Source organism: Trichechus manatus, unplaced genomic scaffold (genome assembly GCF_000243295.1).
Source record: "Trichechus manatus latirostris isolate Lorelei unplaced genomic scaffold, TriManLat1.0 scaffold00037, whole genome shotgun sequence".
NCBI lineage: Eukaryota > Metazoa > Chordata > Mammalia > Sirenia > Trichechidae > Trichechus > Trichechus manatus.
This window is the reverse complement of record NW_004443973.1, coordinates 13,865,244-13,882,097: the sequence shown is the minus strand read 5'-3', so window position 1 is coordinate 13,882,097 and position 16,854 is coordinate 13,865,244. Positions and strand designations below refer to the sequence as shown.

General features: G+C 40.1%; 1 protein-coding gene across 1 annotated transcript in view; it reads left to right on the top strand.

Annotated features, from left to right (window-relative positions):
- The window catches only part of MYO3B (myosin IIIB), a 532,652-nt gene that overhangs the window by 285,231 nt on the left and 230,567 nt on the right, over positions 1 to 16,854 (top strand). Inside the window, exons 17-18 of the mRNA XM_012555289.2 lie at positions 8,876 to 8,953; positions 11,999 to 12,204. Coding sequence (XP_012410743.2) covers positions 8,876 to 8,953; positions 11,999 to 12,204 — 284 coding nt within the window. The remainder of the gene's footprint in view (positions 1 to 8,875; positions 8,954 to 11,998; positions 12,205 to 16,854) is intronic.

The window sequence follows — 16,854 nt, the reverse complement described above, 5'->3', positions numbered from 1 at the left end:
GTTGTGGGGTTGTTGGCCAATGTCATAAAACAATATGTGTACTACTGTTTCATGAGAAACTATTTGTTCTGTAAGCCTTCACCTGAAGTACAATTAAAAAAAAAAAATAGAAACAAAACAAAGACATAAGGTAGGCAAAGTACAGTGCTTTCACACAGGAAATAATAAATGTTCTATTACTAAAGTTTTGTTATCCATCTAAAGTTCATGTATGGACTCCATATGTACATGGACTCCAAGTAAGCTTGTTCATTTCCTGTGGGCTTGGGGGTCTCTAACACAATTTGTAAAGCTTACTGCATGACAGGGGCGGATTACCAGCAAGCATGGTATGCACCAGCTTACAGTAAGCAAGGTACACATGGGCTTAGTTGTATTTACTTACTAATCATGAAATTGTGCACTACAAATAGTAAGTAAGCACGATTAAGCCAGTGCATACTTTGCTTATGGGCAGTCTATCCCTGCAGCATGACTACTTTGAAGCTTAACCAGCATCACTCACAAGGACCCCAGCAGGACATTTGTCGTGTTGGCAGTGACAAAAACCTAAATGTGCAGAGACACACCAAAAATTAATGTAACAAAATATATTTACTGTGAGTAGATATGGTTCAAATTGAGCAGCATCAATCCAGACTTATCAGGAAGGCCCTCCAAAGAGGGGACAGTGAAAGCAGGTTATATAGGTCATTATTATGTTAATTTCTCAGCAATTAAAATCAAAACATTTGCAAGGTTCCAGGAAGTTGGAGAAACAAAGTCACTAAGAATATGCCATACATTTTCCAGTCAGATTCTGGGGTTCCTGCTCCTTAGAAACTGGCTACATAGGTGATTCTTGAAAAGAGCCCAATGCCTAAAGCAAAACGAGCTGCTTACTAGGCTATTCGACTTGAAGGTGACTTTAGGAAAACAGTTCTTTAAAGGCTCAAGGGTCAAAAGAACATCTAAGGGCAGATAGCCTGTGTGGGTCACCCCAGTTCCATGAACCCAGAAATCTGGATTCCAGGAGAATCAAAACAATTTTGTCAGCAGAAAGCAAGCTTGCTCAGTTCCAACTGATTAACATTGTTACATACATTGATTTTGTAAGAGGAAGGTATACTGGATTGGACAGACAGTGGTTTTATCCAGAATATTGGTTCTACTGATCATTTTGAAATTGGTTTCATTGGAAGGATTTTCTCTGTCAACAAATAAAAAGATTTCTCTGCTTTGTTGCATGAGTGCTAGTTCTCTCCTTCTGCCATTGAACAAAACCCTGCATCCCTGATATTTACCACTAAACTAAACCGAAATCAAGCAGGGTTATGATGGAAGGAAACTAACGTTACTTGTGGGTGTGCAAGGCAGTAGTTTTTATTAACCAGTTTTACTGATGAGGGAAACTGGTCTTTGAAAAGTTAAGAAGTCCAAGGCCACACAGCTAGTAAGTGGTGGAGCCAGAATTTGAACCATTTGTGTCCAGTTCCAAAACTGTGCTCTATCACAGATCTCACTATGCCTGCAAAAGCTTTTCTAGTCTTTTTCTCCTGAGATAAAAACTTATAAGATACTTTGGAAAGGACTGTTTTGTTTTTTCCTGTGAAATGCCCATTCTTAGGGAAGTAGTTTTGCTAGATGATGCCCCTGTTAGTAATAATCAAAACACACCAAAATTTGAACATAAAGTTTATCCTGAGCAGTTATTTTATATGCATGTAGGGAGACCATTTTGATTCCAGAAAAAGCACATGCTCGAAGAAGATAGGTTCAATGGGGCTTGTGAAGAGAAGAAGAGGGAGAAACATAGATGATCAACCATTGGCTAATCTTAACATGATTGATTGAACCCTGCCTTCCCCCGTTACTGAGATCAACTGATGTCAGGCTACTCTGCCGTGGCTGCTAAAAATTTGGCCTTCCATCCACCTGCAGCCAGGAGACTTTTTAGAGATTTAAATTAGGAGGTAATGATTTGCTGACTATCCTTTTCTAGCAGGATAAGACAAATTCACATTGCTATAGAACAGTTTCTGGCAGGCTTTTGTAGTTTGGATCAAGCTTTTTATGGTTAATATCTGGTTTAATGGATAAGAAAAACCTTAAAATCAAGGTAAGATGTCTGTTATTAATTTTCCTATTCAACATTTCCCCCTTCTGATCATGATTCAAGTAGAATCTTTGATCACTAAGAATTGGCCGGGCACCGATCTAGGTTCTTCGGGTCTCATGGGTACTGCTTTACTGGGGTAACTTTTTGTGAAACATGTTATTTTTGTTGGTTCCTTAGCTTCTTCTCTTTGTTGTTCCTCTATTCGGAATGAGATCATTTGCTGTACCCTAGATGGCTGCTCAAAAAATTTTAAGACCCCAGATGCCAATCAGCTTAGTAGCTTAATATAAAAGATCAAAATGAGGAGAATGCATAAGCCAATGGTCTGAAAGATTTGTCTGGTCCACGAACTCAAATTTTCTAACCATGAAACAAAGCACAAGTAGGTGTACAAGGAGAATCTGCAGCATGTGTTGTATCTCTAACATTAACTTCTCTTAAAACTGTACCTCAATATACTTTCACTTAGGTGCCATTAACATATATACACAACAATTTGCTTTTACCAAAGTACAAAGTCCTCTTTGGGAAGCAGGTAAATAATCAAGAGCTAATCTCTTTTATAATGGAATTAACTTTATCAGCATTATTTCAGAGAGTGTGTGTATAGCATGATCCACATTATTAACAGAGCCATCTTGTCTAATATCAATTGTAACCTTAAGTATATATACATATTTAAGTAGTTTAAACCAATTTCAGTAACTGAGGGTATTATGATTTTTATAAAACAGCCAACTAATGTTCTCTTTGTTAAAGGATCCTGATTTGATAGCAGTTTGGTCAGTTATTTGATGACTTTCAGCCTTAGTCTCTCTCATATTTCCAAATTTTTCTTTTGGTTAATTGATTATGTAGAAAACAATATAAACCAGGTATCAAGAACAATTCTAATCTGCAAGTAGAAAACAAACTCATCAGTTATCTGTGGTTTCTCAAAGGCAATGAACAAAAACTCTAATTCAATTGCTCATGAGGGCTTGCCATAATTTCCTATTGAAACATAAAATTTCTCTCTATGGTCACCCTCCTTTCAATCAAAAAACAATCTCAAAGCCAAGTTTTTCTTGATTTAAGATATGGCTGTTTATTATTATTTACATAGGTGCATCAAGAATGGTAATTTATCATATAAACTGCCTTGATGGAAGCTCTGGTCATACTGGATTCTCTGAGCACCATTCTCAAATATGACGTTTCAGTCAAAGCTTGGCTATATAACCAAGATTTCCTGGTTAACAAGGGGAACAGATTCTTTTTGAACTTATGCAAATAACTGTATTGCCACAAAAAATAAAAACACTGTTGTAGGGGGAAAAAATCACAAAGTTTAGTAAAGCAAAAAGAAAGTTTTATTCAGCATATATTCAAAAAGGCAAAAGTGGGAAACAGACAACCATGCTACCGGAGCCATGTCTGTCCGAGTCCAAGGAAATATCACCGAACAGACAAAAGTGGGAAAATGGACAAGCATGCTGCTAGAGCCATGTCTGTCCAAGTCCAAAGAATATTACAGAATAGGCAAGAATGGAAAAACAGACAAGCATGCTCCCACAGCCATGTCTTCCGGAGTCCAAAGAACATTACAGAGTCATCAGTATATATTAACATTACAAATGGGCAAAACCATTGAAAACTTCACCTTTTCACAGATTGGCTAGAAACTGTGATCCTATGTTTTGAATTGTCTTTCTTAACAATCATTGGTATAGGTTTCAGTAATGACAGTCAGGAGGGTCTTCACTGGTCCAACAAATTTTCCATTCACTAAATGCTAATAGAAAAAGATAAGGGTGAAAAGTCTTTTGTATTCTGTTTTATTGGCTTATGTGGAAGGTTCCCTAAAAGATATTTTCCAAGATTATCTTAGCTATTGTCTTTATACCTCAGGGCCCAGTTGATATGTTCTTGTGAGTCCTTGTGGGCCCAGCTCCAGCTGGATCACATTCTGTATGCTCAAGGACAGGGAATAATGATTCCAATATTATTTTCTAAATCAACACTCATTAATAGTTTGCCAGTTCCGGAGGAGTTAGGGAGAGAGAAACGATGTTTCATCTTTGTTTGCATATACATAGTCTATTAAATTATTATGTTATAGATGGTTTAGGAGAAAAGAGAAATTGATTTTTCTAGAAAATAGAATATTAAAACATCAGTAGTATCCCCCACGTAAAACTCATAATGATCTTTCAGTCCACTCAGCCCTATAATTAAATTCTGTTCCATTTATCCTGGATCAGAAGTCGTGAACTCACTAACTTCGCAATAAGAATTCTGGAAATCTTGATTCAGTCCAGCGGTATGAGCGTGCTGTTTAGAAGTCATGTCCAAATACCTGGCATAGTCTTCTTTATGAGTCCCTTTTGGTGAAAAAACTCTGGCCTGTAGTTCATTGCAGGAACCTTCAGGACATCAAAGTAAGAACTATCTGCAGATGATAAGACTTAAAAATACCTACCTAACTACCGTTGCCGTCTAGTTGATTCTGACATGGTTAATTTATTACTGATAAAAATTCATACAAGTGAAAGACCTGATGAGAACTCATTAAAAAGTAATGTAAAGCAAAATAAAAGTCAACCCAAAGTAAAATTTTAGACAAAATCTCTAAACATAGTGATCAACCTTATTTTCTAATTTTTGAAAATGGATGGCCATAATCCTTAGTGAGAAAAAACTTTAGATGTAAGATATCATAATTCCAAGACATAACAAAATATGAATATAAAACATATAGTTAGGATATATACCAAGACTATACCAGGATTATCAAGTTTCTAAACATCTGAATGTTAATAAAACTCTTAGAAGTAAGCAGAGTAAACCTTCAGTTCAAACCCCTTAACTTTGATGCTACTAGATTTAAATTTAAGAGTAAAGTTGCAACAAAGTTAACAATTAAAAAAAAAAACACAACTAAAATTATGACTGATAATATTATGCTCTTGTTGTCTAATAGGCAAATATAACAGACACTGACACATAAATTTTTAACCCAAAGAAAGTTAGCCACGTCTCCCGATTTAACCACACAATTCTTGTTAACAGATTAAACAAGCCTTATTACTTTTCTAGCACTTTTTCCTTGTGAAGCAAGAATAAATCCTTTGTGGCTTTTCAGGAAGTTTCAAAGTTGTCAGGGGTTTATCATAGGTCACCAAGAAATAATACTTTATTATTTAACCAAAGATTTTAAAGGTTAAAAACGTTAACCTTTTCAAAGCCCGGTGGCTTGGTTTTTCAGTCGAGGGCATAAAAGTTAACATAAATTCAGAGACACAGAGCCTTTGCCTCCTAGGCATATTATACAGTACAAAGCAGAAGGATTTTTATGGGCACAGACACACAGAAACAAGGAAGCTATGCTGGGCAAATTTCAGACTGGCTGTCGGGCAGTTTCTTTCCTTATTTGGGATTAAGGGGAAATTTTGAACCAGGTTAAACTGAGCAGGCAAGTCCTGATTGGCTAGTTTAGGTTTCCATTTCTGGGAGAGTCAATTGATTGACTTAGGTTTCAGCTTCTGGAAAGGTCAAGCATTTACAAGAAATAGAAACTAGCTAAGACTTGCGATTTAGCGTAAGTGACTCTGTCTTGGGCCTAGTATAGTCAGATTAACACTTAACCAAACCAAAACCAAACCTGTTGCCACTGAGTCGATTCTGACTCCTAACAAGTCTACAGCACAGAGTAGAACTGCCCCATAGGGTTTCCAAGGTTGTAATCTTTACAGAAGCAGAGAGCCACATCTTTCCCCCCAGAGTAGCTGGTGGGCTCAAACCACCGACCTTTCAGTTAGCAGCTGAGTGCTTAACCACTGCACCACCAACGCTCCTTCAGGTTAACACTACCATAACTGAATTAGCTCAGAAAGACAAACTCTTAGGTCAGACAATAGCCTTCTCAGACTTTTTGGTTTTGATTTTTTGGGGTTGCCTTTGGAGTTCTAAAGTAGATCTGGTGCAGTCAGAGGTTTGATGGTCTGAGAAAGGTAACTTCTTTTATGTTCCTTGGCAGAATTCCCTCTTTTGGTTCCACTCTGTGTCAGGAGAGCCTTGTGACTATGCAGAGACCCTTGACCATTCCAAGACCTTTCCAAATTCCTGAATTAGAAAACACCTTCATAGCGTATCATTTATTCCGTAAAATACGGTACTAAAAGTGACCTAATTCAGGACACTGGCTCTGAGGGAAGCTCCTTGTGTCATTTCAGCTTCTGTTTCTCCATTCCTTGGTGATCTTCAAGTGATCATCTATTTTCTCCATCTGTGCTTCCTATGCTTAATCTGTTCCTTTTATATTTCAAAAGTGATTGGTTTAAGACACACCCTACAGTGATATGACCTCATTAACATAACAAAGAAAACCCTACTCCCAAATGGGATTATATCCACAGGTATAGAAATTAGGATATACAACACATATTTTAAAACGAAAAAAAAAAACACCCAAACCCGTTGCCATCAAGTCAATTTTAACTCATAGCAACCCTATACGACAGAGTAGAACTGGCCCATAGGGTTTCCAAGGAGCAGCTGGTGGATTCAAACTGCCAACCTTTTGGTTAGCAGCCAGAACTCTTAACCACTGTGCCACCATATTTTAGGGGGACACAATTCAATCCGTAACACAGACCCTAGCCAAGATCTTTTCTTCCTCAGTCCTGATTAGCTTGATCTGACCCAAAACTTCACCAGCTCTGAGGTCTGTCCTCCAAATGAATGTCTTAATTCCCTAGTGCTGCTATAACAAAAATACCACAAGTGGGTGGTTTTAAATAACAGAAATTTATTGTCTCACAGTTCTGGAGGCTAGAAGTCTCTAATCAGGGCATCAGTTCTAGGGGAGGCTCCATCCTTATCAGTAGTCCCAGGCATTTCTTGGCATTCCTTGGCAGGTAGATGGATCCTCACATGGTCTCTTCCCTTTATGTGTATATGCGTGTGTGTGTGTACTCCCCTTTATAAGTCACCACTCTGAGTGATTAGGTTTCAGATCCACCCTACTATAGTATGGCCTCATTCACATGACAGAAGAAAAACCTATTTCCAAACAAGGTCACATTCACAGGTACAGGGGCCAGGACTTTGACATCTTTTTGGCTGAATTCAATCCATAACAGGGGTAAGGAGGGGCGGGAGACCTTCAGCGTGGATCTATCAAATGACTGTGGAGAGAGTCTAATACCATCTCTGCAGATGGGGTGGGTTTGTTGTATTTGTTTTTCACGTTTCCGTATTAGAACACCCTGTCTTCTAAGCACACAAGCTTTCATTTCCTCTTTTCTCATTAAAAATAAAAAGTCAAACCTACAAGCTGCTGTATCATTGCTTCAGCTTCGTGTTAAGTAGACTGATGACCTTAAAAATGCATCCAATCTGCAGCCCATGAAAAAGAAAGCTGCACTGCCCCCTATATCTCTTCACTCAGGTCATATTCCTGCTCACCATTTAGGTTTTGTTTCCAGTTTGTGAAAACTTAGCTCCACGTTTATTCCCCTTCTTAAACAAACCTGTTTGCTTTATCCAATCCAATTGAAGTGTTTCCTTTCCATTTTGCACACAGCGCCCTAAATACTCCTCCAGGTAAGCCTTATTATTTCCTCTAGTACCACCCCCCTGACAAACTTCTAGCACCCATTTTTTGCCTTGGTTGAGCAAGGCTGCAGACATCCTCACCCCACTGGGAAGGGCTGCCTGGACAGCAGTCCACCGAGCAGAACACACTTGCTGACAGCAGCGTCTTCCAGTTCAAACGTTCCTGCTTCATACCCTTGCCACCTGTTCAGAGCAGATGGGAAGCTGCACGGCTGAAATGTAGATATGGCGCTGAAATGGCACTCATGCACTTTGCAAACCAAGTAGCTTTGTGTTTGCAGGAGCTGGGCTTTTGTCGTTAAGCTACAATAAGAAATTGTGGGCTGTTTGCAATTGATACCTATAATTGTTTTCATTCATAAATCCCCTCCAGTTGGCCCAGGTAGTCAGGACAGATGATTTGGAACAGGTATCCTACATGGTTCCCTAGCGATTTGGTGTGCAAGCTCCCATCTGCAGAGAGTACCTGAGCACTGTGGGAGGCAGGAGGTATGTTGCCACATCAGGGCCTGACTGCATGGAAGGCGACTGGTACTCACCTAATTCCCTGTGGTACAACCTGGGCTTTGGGTCCATGTCCTTCTAATTACCCAGCTTCATGGGCCTTTGCCTGGTTTTCTTTTAAGAAATAGTTTGTTCTGAGACTAAATGGGCACACTAGCCCAGGGGCAAGGACGAGAAGGCAGGAAAGGACAGGAAAACTGGTAATGGGGAACCCAAGGTCGAGAAGGGGAGAGTGTTGACATGTCGTGGGGTTGGCAACCAATGTCATAAAACAACATGTGTATTAATTGCTTAATGAGAAACTAATTTGCTCCGTAAACTTTTATCTAAAGCACAATAAATTTAAAAAAAAGTCTGATGTCATGTAACATTATTGGACAACTTAACAGGGCCCACTGGAACACGGAGAAGTATGGAAATAACACTGATGGGGTGCTGGGGTTTTTTGCTGAGACCACACAGTACTTTACAGAGTGAAATCATGTTGTCAAACCAGTAGAACAGCACAAATCCTTTTATTCTGCTATACGTATTTTAAAATTCTTCCCACAGCACACACTATTATGTTCTAAACATCATGGCCCCTCAGATATTGCCCTTTCAGATTGTGGAAAATCCAGAGAGTGGGTTAAGTTCCTGTATCTGCAAATGACTTCCCTCTGCCTGTTCTTCCAGGTGGACACTCTGGAGGTGATACGGCATCCGGAAGAAACCACCAACATGAAGAGGCAAACCATGGCTTCTTACTTCCGGGTAAGGGTTCTTCTTGATCCATATTCTGCCTACTTCCAAAAAGGACTTGCCAAGCTTTCCCACAAGAGGCCCAGATACAATAAAGTTATTGAAACTAGGGCAAAGAACAAGAGCCAGTTAAGGAAGATAGGGTTGTGGGAGTAGTGGGAAGAGAAAATTATAGCAGGGAACCTACTTCTGAGTACAGAGTTCTCTAATCTTAGAAAGATCAGATGAAATCTTAAATGTCTATAGAGGCCCCTCTCTGTCAAGAGGAACACAGTCCTGTCTATTGAATGTGCAGTTTCTTACACTTACAGCTACTAGAAACAGCCACTTTTCCAGCATACTGAATAGTAGTTAAAAAAATTCCAGAAGGTGGCTGTCTTAGTCATATAGTGCTATTATAACAGAAATACCACAAGTGGATGGCTTTAACAAAGAGAGATTTATTCTCTCACCGTCTAGGAGGCTACATGTCGGAATACAGGGCTCCATCTCCAGGGCAAGGCTTTCTCTCTTGAGGAAGGTCCTTGTCATCAATGTTCCCCTGGTTCAGGAGATTCTCAGCACAGGGACCCTAGGTCCAAAGGACACACTCTGCTCCCAGTGCTTCTTTCTTGGTGGTATGAGGTCCCCATGTCTCTCTGTTCGCTTCTCTCTTTTATGTCTCAAAAGAGATTGACTCAAGACACAATCCAATCTTGTAGATTGAGTTCTGCCTCATTAACATAACTGCCGCTAATCCCATCTCATCAGCGTCATAAAGATAGGATTTACAACACATAGGAAAATCACGTCAGATCACAGAATGGTGGACAATTACACAGTACTGGGAATCATGACCTAACCAAATTGATACACATATTTTTGGGGGGCACAATTCAATCCATAATAGTGGCTTATCAAGTTCAGATACTGAGAGAATCTATCTTAGCATCAAGATTGAGTTGATCCATTGCAAGATTTTTTCTGGGCCGATTATTTTCCACCATGGCTTCCGCAGTTCCCTATATTTCATCTGGTAAAATGACCACTTTGAATGAAAACGTTGTCTCTAGAAGGCCTCTGTAAAATGCACATTTATAGGAAAGATAAGATACAGGTACACTTGTACCAATTTATACAGATTTGTTTATCTTCAAATCACAGAGGCTTAAGGTTGAAAGCTCCTTAGAGACCATCTACCACAGAAGCTAAAGTCCAGCAGCTTCATGGTGGTGATGCTGTTAGGCCAAAGATGGAACCGATCTCAGGGAGCAGTAGAATAAGGCTGTCGGGGTGGCACAGGAAGGGGCCTAGTGGGGACAAGAGTTCAGGTGGGTAGAAAGCTGGATCATGAGCTAGAAGAGCCAAGCAGGCTGAAGGGCAGGGTCTAGAAGCCAAGATCTAGATAGAAGTCTCCAGAGAAGACTCCCTGGTGTAAGAAATATCTAAAGTCAAGGAGCCCTTGTAGGCTGTGCTTCAGAGCCAGGCTAGGATTGGGCTCAGCATATGAATTACAGGTCCTCAGAGGCCTTTGAGTCTAGCCCTCCATCCCATGCAGAGACCCCTGCTACTGCCTCTCTGGCAGGTGGGCATTCAACCTCTGCTTCATCCTCTGATGTTTGGAAATTTCTAATTGCTACTTATTTCTTATCTTGAGAACCACTCTGGTCCTATCCACTATGGTAGAGGCTATATCCTCATTCTCCTAGTAACCCCTGCTGTCTTTGTTTTCTCATGACATTTGGAGGCTTTGATTGACTCTCTTAAGTCATCCTCAAGTTCCATCTCCTCATCAGCAGATAAGCCTCTGCCTAATAGTTTTTCAGACATATACTCATGGCAATCAATTTGTATCCATAAAATAAGGTGTTCAGGTATGATAGTAGGTCTCCAAATGCTAAATCTGAAAAATAAGGTACATTGTCAAGCTGAGAACACTATTTTTGTTCAGTAGGAGGTGTGCTTATGAAATTGATTCCCTTTGTGGCTTATAACTTACCGTTGAAGGCATGCTCAAAAGAGGAACTCCAAAAATGCATGCCCCTGATAAACAACTGAGGCCTCCCCTGCACAAGCTCCCATCTGTTTTTCCATATCCTCTCCTCATCTCCCGTTATGAGAGCCCTGTACCAATCTCTTTGAATATGTTGTTTGATCTTCATCATAATCTCCTTATTCTCTAATGTTTTTATTTTCTTCTTCTCTTTTTCTGTTTTTCCCTTTTTCCCCTAACCCATTATGAATGGTATCAGTAGGAATTGCTTAGTCTTCCTGGTGGTGCTTAGACTTTCTAATAGTTCTTAAGCTGAAGAAGTAACTAAAAGCCGTAAAAACTGGACATTTTTAAATTTCAGAAACAGTTTATAGATATTTCCTTGGAAGACCAGACATGGGCATTCTAATTCTGTGCGGTAACCTGGAACATGTTTTTAAACAGCTAAATTTCTGCCATCTGGAATATTGGTTGGTACCAAACCAAACCCGTGCCATCAAGTCGATTCCGACTCATAGCGACCCTATAGGGCAGAGTAGAACTGCCTCTTGGGGTTTCAAAGAAGCATCTGGTGGATTCAAACTGCTGACATTTTGGTTAGCTGCTGAGCTCTTAACCATTGCGTCACTAGGGCTCCTGCTTGTCACCAGTGATGTTTAAAGAATGCATTTGAATCCTCAAGCAGCTATAAATAATAGTCAGAACTTATATTATCACCTCCTGTTGTGGTTCTCTGTTCTACCTCAAAGAGCTCCATGAGTTATTCACAAGCCTCTAACTGTTCCAGAGGTCCCTGCAGGCCTGAGTTACAAGTATCTATTATGCTGTGGAGGAGTCCCTGGGTAGTGCAAATGGTTAACGTGCTCGGGTGCTAACTGAAAGGTTGGAGTTCGAGTCCACCCAGAGGCTCCTTGGAAGAAAGGCCTGGAAATCTACTTCCAAAAAATGACCATTGAAAACCCTATGGAGCGCAGTTCTACTCTGACACACATGGGGTCGCCATGAGCCAGGATCAACTCGATGGCAAATGGTATGTAGATTGTGTTGTGGTAAACTCATTTCATGTGATTTTTTTCTCCTGGTAGTATTCTTTGATGGATCTGCTCTCCAAAATGGTGGTGGGACAGCCTCACTTTGTACGCTGCATTAAACCCAATGATGACCGAGAGGCCCTGAAGTTCTCCCGAGAGAGAGTGCTGGCCCAGCTCCGCTCCACTGGGATCCTGGAGACAGTCAGCATCCGCCAGCAGGGATATTCTCACCGCATCCTCTTTGAAGAGTTTGTGAAAAGGTCAGGCTGGCATCTTTGGGAATACATTATGTTAAATATAGCTCTACCCTGGTCATCCCTGTTCCCTGGGATTGCTTCTCCTGCCTGTTTCCTTCCAACATGTAATTGGCTAGTTATCAGCTACCATTTCTTACTTGAATGTTGCATTTTTTTTTTTTGCATGCTCTTCTAGCTTCAACTAAACTACAAGAGTCTGGAGGAATTAAGCTCCGTTCTGATCACATTTAAAAAAATAAATGTGTATAGACATTTATATATTTTATATCCTTAGGTCTCAAATTCTCCAGATAGTCAGTTGGTATGATGAAAGTAGCTCTCTATACATAGGTCAAGATTCTGGCAAATGGAAATGCGTTCAAACACCCACTCATCTCTCCCAGTATCTGGCATGATATGATATGATATGATATGATACATGGCAGTGGCACAGTGTTAAGATCTTGGCTGCTAACCGAAAGGTCAGTAGTTCGAATCCACCAGCCACTCCTTGGAAACCCTATGGGGCAGTTCTACTCTGTCCTGTAGAGTCGCTATGGGGCAGAATCGACTCAGCAGCAGCCGGTTATGGCTTGATATAATATGATAGCTCACGTTTATATCACACTGTCTTAAAATGTATTATCTCATTTGATCCATAAAACAACACTATAAGGTAGGCTCTATTATCATCCTCATTTTACAGGTGAGGAAACTGAAGCATAGAAAGAAATTAAGTGACTTTCCTAAGGGTCCATGCTAATAAATGGTGGTGTTACGGCAATAATGCAGATTGGAGCCGCCTGCTGCAATAGCCAATTCTGAGATGGGGTGAGGTGAGCAGCAAGATGTTTATTATATATCGACATATAGGAGAAGGAGAGCAATAGATTCCTCCAAAAAAACCCATCTCGCCCACTGGAGTTTGGCTGAAGGCTTTTGTAGGGACAGGATTATGGATCTTAGAAGTTTGTGTTAGTTTCCCCTTGAGGTGGTGATGTCTTAGATAAGTTAACCTTCTACTGGTATTCTTAGAGGTTATCTGGTGACATCCTTGTGGATTATCTGGCGACATCCTGCTTTTTCTTGTCACAAGATGGGTGCTTTGTTTGGTTTTTCATTCTTAGATCATTATCACTTGTTTTCCACCCTCCAGGGAGGAACATCGGTTAATCTTAAACCTTTTGTAGAGACTGGAACCGGAGGGAAAAACAAAATCCTGAGACAATGTGGCAGTTAGCAATGGGGAGTACATAATAGTGAGCCGGGCCTATGCAGTCTCTTCCAGTAGAGCCAGGATTTGAACTCAGGCAGTCTGGCTTCTTTGTCCACACTTTTAGTCTCCTCAGCCCACTGCTTTGTGATAGGCATTTAGTCAATGTTTATTGAAATAAATTGCTGCGGAGCCTTCTAAAATCAGAAACTGCTTTTACCTATGAATGAAATGCTGCTCTTTCCAGCACAACTGCCATAGGGGATGCCTTGTGTGTGCATATGATTATGGGTAGAATTTTCAAAGAACTTTCTGCAAAGAAAAGAGGAACAACAATAACAAAAAACCACTCTGGGAAGCACTCTGTCTGAGAATGTCCAGAGAAGGAAATTAAAATCCATTATAAAATCAGCCTCACCCATCAGACATCTTTAGCGTCTTTTTTTTTTATAAATTTTATTTATTTTGTTGCTGTTACTGAGAATATACACAGCAAAACATACACAAATTCGAGTTTGTACATGTATAATTTAGTGACATTGATTCTATTCTTCAAGTTGTGCAACCATTCTCACCCTGCTTTTCTGAATTGTTCCTCCTTCGTTAACATAAACTCACTGCCCGCTAAGGTTCCTATCTAATCTTTTGAGTTGCTGTTGTCAATTTGATCCCATATAGATACTTTAGTTTCTTTTTAACCTCCATTCTATAACTTATGCCAAAGGTCATTTTTCCAATTTTCTCTCAAGGAAGAATCAATCCTAAATATGGTTGCTTGCTTCATCAAGTCTTCCAAACATCACTAAATTCCATAGAAAAGGAAAGGCAAATAAAAATCTTGCAAAGAGAGCTTTTAAATAAAAAATAAGAAGGAAATGGCTTTTTAAAAAGAAGTGTCTTTGAGCCCTTTTTTCCTCTTAAATTTGGAGGTGGAACAAGAAAAAAAAGATTATTTTAGCTCATGAATCACTAGTCAAGTATTTTTAGCCACTAAGTGTTGAATACATAAAAATATTTAAGAAAACAGGTCAAATGCTAAACAGATTGGCACGTCTTTGTTCGTAACCAGAAAGCCATTAGGCAAGTACGAACAAGAGTTTCAAAATGTCAGTACATCTGAGGGTATCAAAGATTTTCTGAGCCAGCAAGTTAATTGGTATTTTGATCCTTTTGAGCAACTTAACAACAAAATGGATGAGCTGGCAGTTTTCCCCCTTGATGTTGCTAAACAAATTGGTGCGCTTCTTATCTGACTGTTCAAGGGTGCTGTTTTGTAAACTCTTAGCAGGAAATATGCAGACAGAGCAATTAAAGGCAAGGAATAGAGCCATTCAACGTTTATCAAGTGGAGGTAAATAAAAGATAAAGTCTTGTTTAATGTTACTCTTTACCTTTTTGTTTTTTCTGGTGTTCAGGACAGAAACCGTACTTGCATACCTGAAAGGTAGTGCTTTTGGGATTATGTTGTTGGGTTCCACAATAGGGAATGGCTTCCCCAATCCTCTAGTCACCCCAAGTCTGCAGACTTGGCCAAACCTAAAATGCTCCTTTTCCCCATCGTCTTTGAATTTTCTGGCAAGATGCCTCAGAAGTGTCCTTCCTTATCCGGCATTCGTGGAGCCTTTAAGGAAGGTGGGGTCCCCAACACCATCTCATCAGTGGGGCCAGGAGGGATGGAAGTTTATCTGCTCTCAGGTAGATGGGAAAGAGGACACTTGGCAGTGCTAGATGAGTAACTGAAACCTCTTAGTAGCCAAACTGTTGTAGGCCATCAGGGCCATTACAGAAATCAACTGTGAATGTTCGTTGTCTTCATTGGTCAACTTACTGAAGCATGATGGAGCAGAGGGTCCACACTGGGGCAAACACTTATGACTACGTGTGTAGAAATGTGTTCTGGCAAATGTCCAACGGGTAGGGCAGCACATTCAGTTCAAAGTCTAATGGTTTGTTTATTAAACTAGTGTATTAAATTGTACAATTTAGTAAGGAGACCTGCGTTTTAGTCTCCTATTTAATATTAGCATGTAACAACATTTCTGTAAAAGATATTTCCTCATCTGCATGACAAGAAGGCAGGAATACAAAGAGCCCACATCCTAAAGATTTTCAGGGATTGTGTGTAGATTCCTGGGCATTACTTAGCCTCTAAGTCTTCCAGAGAGACAGCATGCTTCCAGTTGAGTTCACAAGATGGGAGACCTGCATCCAGCAGACCTGATTCATAATAGCTGTTAAAAGACGTGTCTGTTGAACAGAATGAAATTCTTCTGTATTTCATCAGTATCTTCCATTTCTTCTCATGATGGCATGGAGAGCTGGGGTATTCTGGTATCTCTTTCATCTCATTCTCCCTTCTATTCATCCTGTTCCTCTCCTCCAGAAACCTAGAAGCCACTTTTGACATCTCTCTCCCTCCCTTCCTTCAAACAATCCAACACTGAACTCTGCTGACTTCACTTGCTAAAGTTTCTCAACAAGGTTCCCTTGGAAATCTCCTATTGCTTCTCCCACGGCTTTAGTCCAAGCCTTTTATTATTATTTTTTTTAATAACAGCTTTCTTGAGATATAACTCACATATATAAAATTTCCCCTTTTAAAGTATATAATTCAGTGTTTTCTCTTGTATATATACAGTTGTGCAGCCATCACCACTGTCTTAGGCTGGATTCTCTAGAGAAGCAAAACCAGTAAAGTGTATAAATATATATAAAGTGTATATCAAGGAAATGGCTCACGAGGCTGTAGAGGCTGGAACGTCCCAAGTCCGTGGATCAGAATAGAGGCTTCTCCTGATTCACGTAGCCACAGGGGCTGGCGAACCCAAGATCAGCGGATTGGAGAACAGGGCTCTTGCTCACAGGCTGTGAAGATCGATGAATCCCAAGATCTGCAGGCAAGACTGCAAGGCTTCTCCTGATTCATGTAGCTGCAGGGACTTGCGAATCCAAGATTGGCAGGCAAGACTGAAGGGTAAGCTGTTAGCTTAAGTTCCAAGAACTGGAGGTAAGACAAACCAAAGCCAGCAGCAGTGTCCAGAGCAGGCAAAAGCCAGAATATCTGCTTATATTTGGATGCAGGCCACACACACAAGGAAACTCCCTTTTAGCTGATTGCCTACTCACAGCAAATCCCATCATGGAGCTGATCACATTCAAATCTCAACAGGGAAGTGATCACAACACTGTATGATGTCAAAATACTGAGAATCATGGCCCAGTCAAGTTGACACACAATCTTTTTTTTTTTTTTTCATTGTACTTCAGGTGAAGACTTATGGAACAAACAGTTTCTCATGAAACAGTAGTACACATGTTGTTTTATGACATTGGTTAACAACCCCACAACATATCAGTCCTCTAACTTCTCAACCTTTTTTTTGGTGAAAATACACATAGCCAAAGATACACCATTTCAAAAATTTCTACATGCACAGTTCAGTGACATTGACTATGCTCTT